The sequence below is a fragment of the Hylobates moloch genome, unplaced genomic scaffold (genome assembly GCF_009828535.3).
Source record: "Hylobates moloch isolate HMO894 unplaced genomic scaffold, HMol_V3 SCAFFOLD_23, whole genome shotgun sequence".
Taxonomy (NCBI): Eukaryota; Metazoa; Chordata; class Mammalia; order Primates; family Hylobatidae; genus Hylobates; species Hylobates moloch.
In genome coordinates, this window is record NW_026652298.1 from 40,021,151 (window position 1) to 40,029,614 (window position 8,464).

The 8,464-nt window shown below is 61.1% G+C and overlaps 1 protein-coding gene, 1 long non-coding RNA gene and 1 other non-coding gene across 6 annotated transcripts; 1 reads left to right on the top strand and 2 right to left on the bottom strand.

The window, feature by feature from the left end:
* Nucleotides 1–1,070: 1,070 nt before the first annotated feature.
* On the top strand, nucleotides 1,071–6,748 carry RAB26 (RAB26, member RAS oncogene family). 4 transcript variants are annotated; one of them, XM_032145062.2, is made up of 10 exons: nucleotides 1,071–1,190; nucleotides 1,641–1,827; nucleotides 2,810–2,920; nucleotides 4,428–4,469; nucleotides 4,553–4,619; nucleotides 4,728–4,780; nucleotides 5,689–5,754; nucleotides 5,858–5,914; nucleotides 6,015–6,091; nucleotides 6,190–6,748. In XM_032145062.2, the coding sequence occupies exons 3-10, from the start codon at nucleotides 2,813–2,815 to the stop codon at nucleotides 6,290–6,292; spliced, it is 573 nt and encodes a 190-aa protein (XP_032000953.1). In that variant the 5' UTR covers nucleotides 1,071–1,190; nucleotides 1,641–1,827; nucleotides 2,810–2,812; the 3' UTR covers nucleotides 6,293–6,748. The 4 variants fall into 4 exon arrangements, with proteins under 4 accessions (XP_032000953.1, XP_032000951.1, XP_032000948.1 ...); XM_032145057.2 differs by lacking the exon at nucleotides 1,071–1,190 and having other exon boundaries at nucleotides 1,257–1,827; XM_058433888.1 differs by lacking the exons at nucleotides 1,071–1,190; nucleotides 1,641–1,827 and adding an exon at nucleotides 2,221–2,497.
* An 883-nt stretch (nucleotides 6,749–7,631) lies between these two features.
* On the bottom strand, nucleotides 7,632–8,461 carry LOC116462502 (uncharacterized). The gene is made up of 2 exons (XR_004246362.2): nucleotides 7,973–8,461; nucleotides 7,632–7,753 (listed from the first exon to the last, which is right to left on the bottom strand). It is a non-coding gene; the product is annotated as an uncharacterized LOC116462502 (long non-coding RNA).
* LOC116462821 (small nucleolar RNA SNORD60) lies at nucleotides 7,853–7,935 on the bottom strand. Its single transcript, XR_004246474.1, has one exon. It is a non-coding gene; the product is annotated as a small nucleolar RNA SNORD60 (small nucleolar RNA).
* Nucleotides 8,462–8,464: the final 3 nt, after the last annotated feature.

Consider the following 8,464-nt stretch of genomic DNA (forward strand, 5'->3'; position numbering starts at 1 on the left):
GCACACACACTGGGGGTTGGTCTGGAAGAGGTGGGGGGCCAGAGGAGTGAGACAAGGAAGGGTTCTGAGAGGGCTTCCCGGTTTGCCCCGTAGCTCTGCCGGGTTCCTGGGGATTAAGTCTACAGGGATTTCTGCCACGGGACAGTTTATGTTCTCTGGAGCTAGAGTTCCCAGGAACAAATCCTAGCTCTGCCCTTCCCAGCCTGCTGACCTTGCACAGCCCTCCTTGCCTTTCTGGGCCTCGGTTTCCCCATCTGGACACTGAGGGCAGTACCCACCTTGCAGGATAACTTTGAAGAGGTCATGTGCCTGGCACACAACAGTCCTTGCTGTAGGGCAGGCTTCCGCGGCCTCTGCCAGGCCCTCTCGAGGAATCACTCTGCTGGGCACTGCCCCTCCATCTGTGTTTTCTCAGGCCTCTGACCCGAGAGGCAGCCAATTGTTTGGACTCTGGGCACTGCCAGCTGGGAGGGCTCAGGCCTCTGAAGGGCCCAAGGTCCTGGTGACAGCTATCAGGTCTCCGGGGACAGCCAGGTCATCTCTCCAGCTCCCAGAGAAACACCAAGAAGCCCCCACATGCCAAGGACACCAACCCTCTGCACCTCTGTGCCCCAGCTCTGACCACTGCAGTCCCATCTTCTCTGTGAGAGGGGGTGACAGAGCTCCAGTGCAGCCCAGGTTGGGGAGGTGGGTCTGCCAGGGACCAGCTTAGCATTTGGAGAATCAGCTCTGGCCACCTGAAGGTCCGAACCTGGAGGGGAAGGACAAGGGGCCAGCCACACAGCCTGGGCAGGGGCCTCTGCCTTCCACCTTTCAGACCCTGAGGGCAGAGTCCTGTAGGAGGGGACCCTCAGGGGGCCGGGGGCTGGCGGCAACAACGACTTCCTCCTTCCCGCAGATCCCCAGGTGTGCGCAGCAGGCAGAAGCTGTGGGGGAGATGGCCGCGCCCGCTGTGTCCTCCCGGTGACCAGCTGTCACCTGACCCCAGGGCGCCTGCCCCAGCAGCCTGGTGTGTTTGCCAAGCCAGGGCTGGAGCTTCCTGGACCCGCCTACCCTGGAGGGGACAGAGCAGTGAAGAGCAGCGGGCCCAACGCTAGGCATCTGGGGCTAAGGAGACAGAAGCCCGCGGTACCCGTCCATGCCGGCCCTCTGCCCCAGCACCCACATCTCAGGACACTCCCTCCTCCCAGGTCTGGCGGTCCAGTTTGGGGGTCACTAGGCTGGGGTGGTGTGCAGCCAGCAGAGGGGATTCAGGATCCTGGGGTGACTCCTGGCCCAGGCCCGCCACCCCACAGCTAGCTCCAGGCCCCGAGGCAGTCCCGGGCAGGGGTCGTGGTCGGGGTCGTGGGCGGGACGGGGCCCCCAGACCTCCTGACCCCGCCCCGAGCGGGGGTGTATTTGCATGTCCCCGCCCCGCGCACGGCATTGGCGGCGGCGGCGGGAGGCCGGGCCTGAGTGGCTGCGCGCCCGTGGAGCGGCGGGGGCGGGGCGCGAGCCGGGCGCCCGGGATGATGCCGCCGCCGCCGCCGCCGGCGGAAGGGTTCGGGTCTGGGTCGGGCTCGGCGGGCGTGGGGAGCGGGACGGCCCGGGGCACTGCGGCTGCAGCGGGAGCACACTGAGCGCCCGCCCGCCATGTCCAGGAAGAAGACCCCCAAGAGCAAAGGGGCCAGCACCCCCGCTGCCTCCACGCTGCCCGCCGCCAACGGGGCCCGACCGGCGCGCTCCGGGACTGCGTGTTCTGGCCCCGACGCGGCGCCCAACGGGCCCTTGCAGCCCGGTCGGCCCTCGCTTGGCGGCGGTGGCGACTTCTACGACGTCGCCTTCAAGGTGAGCCAGGCACCCGCCCCCCCGCAGGCCAGTGCAGCAGGTGGCGCCCGGCCTGAGCCAAGGGTTGGGGGTCGGAGAGGGGGCGCAGGGCCCGCGGCCCCAGGGCGCGGAGCCGACGCGGGAGGAACCCCGTGGGGCTTGCACGGTGCATCGTGCACACACACAGCTGTCCACCTCAGGTGTGGGGTATCCAACAGCTGGCAGGGCCTGCCACCCACCCCCAGGTCGCATGGTGGCACAAGGGTCCAGCGACCATCAGTGCCTGCGTCCTGCACCCCAATGCCCTGGCCCCCGCCTGGGTCTCACCATCTCCCATATGCTGCCCTCCGTCAACCCAGCGGCTGTGGGCTTTTTTTTTTTTTTTTTTGCTGGGGGGAAGAGGTTTGCCAGATGGATGGGGAACCCTGGGACTCCAGACCAAGGCAGAGGCTGTGTGGACTTGGCAGGGGGCTGGGAGGATCATCTTTGGGTTTGGTAGCACAGGTTTCGGGGAGAAGGCCTGACTGCCCCCCACCTGCACCTCTCCCCCAACCTCAGACTTGGCCCAGGTCCCTCCTCAGATGGAGATCTGATCCTAATGGGGCAAATTCCTCTTGAGCCTTGCTGGGGTCATGTCCCTACTGGGATGTGGAGAAGCCCCCGGCAGAGGCCTCCCCAAGTCTCTTACGAGGTACCCAGCTGCCACCCCACCTGCTCCCCTCCCAGAGGAAGCATGCTGTGGGGGGTATGGACGTTAGGGAGGGTCTGGGATGGAGGTGGCTTCCCTCATTCCCCACCGACTAAGATGGCCACTGTGCAGGACAGAGCGGCCCCAGCCTTTCAGAGGCAGAGGCTGGGTGTCCAGCCCATCGGGGTCCCCGGCCCTGCTGAGCCTGCAGGCTTGGGCTGCCTCCCTCCACTCCTGCTCCTCACCTGCAGCCCCCTTCTGACCAGGCCAGCTCAGGGCAGACCAGACTCCCCCCGACCCTCCTGCTTGTCCTAGGTCATGCTGGTGGGGGACTCGGGCGTGGGGAAGACCTGTCTGCTGGTGCGATTCAAGGACGGCGCTTTCCTGGCGGGGACCTTCATCTCCACCGTAGGCATCGACTTCCGGGTGAGTGGAGGCCCCGGCCTGGCCCCACATCAGCCCAGTCCTGCCAGTACCCCTGAGCAGCACGTTCTCTGTGATCCCCATGGTACCGACAGGTTCAAGAGGCCTGGACCCCAGGTGGAACGCCTTAGCCACCAAGCTGCCCACCTCGACCTTCCAACACCTGGGCTGGTGGCTGCACCCGACAAGCATAGTTAGTTGCCCTGTGCCAGGGGCTGGCATTACCCAGGGACCATATCCTGTGCCTTGGGGGAGGCGGACACTGTTGCCCACAGGGTGGTGGGTCAGAGGAAGTCAAGGGCCACGTCCACTTGGGGCCAGCAGTGCTGCCTCGGTACAGAGGCCTTGCTGGGCCCTAGGAACACGTGCTCCCTGCACAGCCTGAGCGAGGGTTTCCAGGGCTTGCCTAGGGGAGAGGACCCTGCCCTTGGGTGAGGAGCGCCCTCCCCAACCCCACCACCACCAGCTGGAATTCCTCATGCTGAGGTGCTGGCATGTCCTCAGCAAATCTTAAATTTGCATTTTTCTCACCCTTTAATTAGAGCCAGTTAGAGGGAGGATGGAGGAAGGGCTGTTCCAGGGACAGGAAAAGGGGCTCCCTCCCGTCTGGGGAGCTGTTCTCTACCCCGTCTGGGGGTTCCAAGTCCCCTCAAGTCCTCTGGGATGGAGTGAGGACTGAAGTGCCCGAGGGGGGCAGGCCAGTCCTGTCTGGTCCCCACTTCCCCACCTCCCTCTTGGCTCCTGGGCGGGTGGTTAAGAGGTGAGGCCATTTGGTTCACTCTTGTTCAGGGTGCCAGGGAAGGTGGCGTCCTCCCCAGCCCAGCAGATGGCCCTGCCTGGTTCCCGGGAGACCCAGAAGCACTCTGACAGCAGGAGCTCAGGCTGAGGGACATGGCACAGGTTCCAGCTGCCCAGGGCCTCAGACTGCGGCTGAAGTCCCCCACCCCCACCCCAGCTGATGGGACTGGGGCTAGACCACTCCCTGCCTTATGTCTAGCTGTTAACTGGGAGGGCCAGGCTGGAGACGCTGCCAGGCAGTTCTGGGATCTGTGGTTACTGCCTTGGGTCAGACAGGCCCAGGCCCAGCCCTGACAATCCCAGCAAGGAGTGGCTTTAATTTTTTATTCTTCTGAGGCAGGGTCTCACTCTGTTGCCCAGGCTGGAGTGCAGCAGTGATCATGGTGGACTGCAACCTCCAACTTCTGGGTTCAAGCCATCCTGAGAGTCTTTCAAATTAGCAAAAAGAGCTACTGGGGAGGCTGAGGCATTGCAGCTCGTTAGTTACTGCACCCATTTGCAGATGGGGAAACCGAGGCAGTGTCAGTAAGAGGCCTGGTGGGGTCATGAGTTCAAATAAGTCAGCATAAGAGGCTCTAAGCAGGAATAGTGCAGAGGCTGCAGGGGCTGGGCTGGACCTGGGAGGTCTTAGGAGACTGGAAGGCAGTGAAGCTAGTGGGGCCAGAGGCTGGGCTGGGCCCTTGCCAGAGCTGCCTGGTTCTGTGTGTTTCAGAACAAAGTTCTGGACGTGGATGGCGTGAAGGTGAAGCTGCAGGTAAGGTGACTGGCAGAGGGCAAGTTGGGGGACAGGGGACACCAGGGAGGGGCTGGAAGCCTGGCCAGTGCCTGTCGCTGCAGATGTGGGACACAGCCGGTCAGGAGCGGTTCCGCAGTGTTACCCATGCCTACTACCGGGACGCTCATGGTGAGCTCCTGGGTACCTGGGCTGGTTAGCGGGGGAGAGGGGGGACGGGGGTCTGAGCACCTGAGCGTGCAGGTGACGGTGGATGTCCTCACTGCCCCCTGTCCCCAGCTCTGCTGCTGCTCTACGATGTCACCAACAAGGCCTCCTTTGACAACATCCAGGTCAGTGGCTTTCCTGGTGGGGTGAAAGGGCCCTGATAGGGCCTGACCCATCCCAACCTCCTTCTGGTAGATGGCTTCAGGGTTCCAAAGGACCCCGCTGAGAGCGGGGAGGGGGAAATAACAGCCTTCTGGGCTGGAGGTGGGCCAAGCAGACCTGAGTGCCATTCCAGCTCCCTCAGCAGGACCCTTTGCGTAATGGACCTGTAAGGTGGGCTTCCCTATGTGGTACACGGGGGGTTATCACTTCTAAAGACAGGTATCCTGGCCAGGCATGGCGGCTCACCTGAGGTCAGGAGTTCGAGACCAGCCTGGCCAACATGGTGAAACCCTCTCTACTAAAAATACAAAAATTAGCCAGGCGTGGTGGCACACACCTGTAATCCCAGCTACTCAGGAGGCTGAGGTTGCAGTGAGCCAAGACTGCCACGGCATTCCAGCCTGGACAATAGAACAAAACTCTGTCTCAAAAAAATAAAATGGGCTGGGCGTGGTGGCTCACACCTGCAATCCCACAACCTTGGGAGGCTGACGTGGGCGGATCACGAGGTCAGGAGTTGGGAGACCAGCCTGGTCAACATGGTGAAACCCTCTCTACTAAAGATACAAAAAATTAGCTGGGTGTGGTGGCGTGTACCTGTAATCCCAGCTACTTGGGAGGCCGAACCCTCCCAAGGTTCTCTGAACCCCAGGAGAATAGCTTGAACCCAGGAGATGGAGGTTGCAGTGAGGCAAGATCGAGCCATTGCACTCCAGCCTGGGAAACAGGGCGAGACTCTGTCTCAAAAAAATAAAAATAAATAAATAAGATAAAGACAGGTGCCCTCTACAGTGTGACCTGGAGGGCCAAAGTTCTGGGGCATGGGGCAAGCCATGCAGGGAGCCCCAGCCCGGTCTGCCGCCGCCCACAGGCGTGGCTGACCGAGATCCACGAGCACGCCCAGCACGACGTGGCGCTCATGCTGCTGGGGAACAAGGTGAGAGGCCCGGCTGTCCTCACCTGGGCCACAGGGCAGGGCAGGTGAGGGGGCAGGGGCCAACCACGGGCCAGCTGTCACCGAGACCCTGTGCCTGGGCCAGGTGGACTCTGCCCATGAGCGTGCGGTGAAGAGGGAGGACGGGGAGAAGCTGGCCAAGGTGAGTCAGGGCAGGGGGGTGGTGCGGGGGTGCCCCTGGAGGCCGCGAGCCTGGGCTGTCCCCGCCAGGCCACCACCTGGCTGGCAGCAGCTGTTTACAGGAGTATGGACTGCCCTTCATGGAGACCAGCGCCAAGACGGGCCTCAACGTGGACTTGGCTTTCACAGCCATAGCAAAGTAAGTCTTGCCAGTCACCAGGACTCCCCCAGCCCAGGGCCTGAACCCTCTTACTAGAGTCCAGGCCATCGTGTCCCCTTGTCACCCCCACTCCGCAGGGAGTTGAAGCAGCGCTCCATGAAGGCTCCCAGCGAGCCGCGCTTCCGGCTGCACGATTACGTTAAGAGGGAGGGTCGCGGGGCCTCCTGCTGCCGCCCTTGAACCTGGCTGAGCTCAGTCCTCTGGAGGAAGCCGCCCAGCCCCCAGAAGGCTGGACAGAGGGTATCCAGGCCCTTCTGACTTTGTTGCCCAGTGGCCAACGCCAGAGTGTCTGTTTTCAGGAGCCCCAGGTCAAGCCTTGTCCCTTCCTCCTCCCAGCAACAGTCCCAACAAGCAGGCTTCTGAGAGCCCGTGGCCGCACACTGGCCGCCGCGGAAAAGCAGTCTTCCGCACGGGAGGGGGAGCGGCAAGTGGACAGACTGCCACGGTGCTCTGCTGCCCCCTCCTGGGCACGCCCAGGTGAGGGACGGCTGGGGCTGGCACCTCGCACAGTGCCTAACCCTAGAAAAGCCATGTCTTCAGCCGCACGTGCTGCTCAGGCAGCTAAGGGAGGACGCCTGCCCACCGTGCATCTGTGTGTCCTGGGAGCTGCCTGCTCCCGGCCCACCCTCTAGGAGGCTCTGGCTCAAACAGCAATAGGGTCTTCCTCAGTGACCCTGGAGGATGCCTGTGGCCTTGTGATAAAATGTGGGAAATCACAGAAACACCAGAAACAACTGCCAGCCCGGCCTGGCCACAGCTGAGGTCTGTGATTTACGAGCACGCTCCACCTTGCACTCAATTTGGCCTTTTGATTGCAAGCCTTTGTTTTCAGTCCTAGTGAATAAAGTTGTTTTCTGGAGCGTCTGTCTAATCTGTTGAAAAAAATCCACTTCTAGAGCAGGATGCTGGAGTCTGAGAGAGTCAGCAAGGCCCAGAACCCTCAGCAGGTGTGTGGGTACCATTTCTCGGCCGCCTCCCTGGGGAGGCACATGGGACCCCTAGGTGGTGTCAACTTGCCTCCACAAATCTCAAAGGCCTTTTTGGACTCACCCTGGGGTAAAAGGCATGAAAAACAGTATTTGGCTGGGCGTGGTGGCTCACACCTGTAATCCCAGCACTTTGGGAGGCTGAGGTGGGCAGATCACCTGAGGTCAGGAGTTTGAGACCAGCCTAACACGGAGAAACCCCGTCTCTACTAAAACTACAAAATTAGCTGGGCGTAGTGGTGGGCGTCTGTAATCCCAGCTACTTGGGAGGCTCAGGCAGGAAAATCGCTTGAGGCGGAGGTTGTGCCATCGCACTCCAGCCTGGGAAACGAGCAAAACTCCTGTCTCGGAAAAAAAAAAAAAAAAAAAAAATACGGGCAGAAATGGAGAAGGCAATCCCAAGAGATGAAAAGTCACTGGTAACGAGCTTCCGTTTTCATGTCTCTACCCTTTTCCAAGATTGCCTGTGGATCAGCCAGACCTCTGGGGTGCCAGGAGAATAGAAAAATAAAGACGCTTGAGAGTAAACCGAATCAACTCACTACCTTTGCTTTATTGCTAAGCACTTCAATAGACACAGCGCCCACCTTACCGCTAGGCCCTCCGGATTGAGGTTTACTTAGGTTCAAAATTTGCAGCCGGCTCGCGACGAAACCTGAAAGGCAGCGCCAAAACGTAGACGTAAGTCCCCACTCCTTCGTTTCGGGCAACACCTGTTTCCACTCTCGGCCTCCCGTCAGGAGTGCGCACCCTCAAGCCTCAGTCTTGCAAAATAATCAGACTGCACGTGCAGTTTTCATACGAGGTGTCAGAAGTCAAAGCAATTCATCACAGACTGGGAGAGTAAGGGAACCCAGGCCCGGCCGAGTCTTACCTGCAGGTAGCTGAGGGCCTGAGATTCGGGAAGAAACGTTTAAACGCTAAGGGACAAAGTGGAGCGTAGGCCAGGCCTGGACGGCCGGGGACCTGGCCGGCCTGCAGCGTTCGGACCGCCCTCAAAGCCACGCTCGTGGCCCAGTTCGTCCCAGGAGCGTAGCACATGGCAATTGCACTAACAAGCCTCTTCCGCTTCGGACTCGACCCCAAAGAGACAGGGCAGGGCGAGGCTCAAGGTTTTATAGAAACTGTCCCACCTCTGTCATTGGGCTATCCTGGCGGAAGTGCCCGCCTTCCCTTGCCGCTGGTACGCTCCGCTCCCTGCCGCGTTGTTTCCACCAATCGTACCGTGGCATTTCTTCTGGAGGCGGTCTCTCGGACCCAGACCCGAAGCTCCTCCCTTATGCAGACTCCGTGTAGCCTAACGGTGAGTGACGGACGAACAAAACCAATCAGACTTCGATCTGCAACATAGAGTGATTCTGAAGCT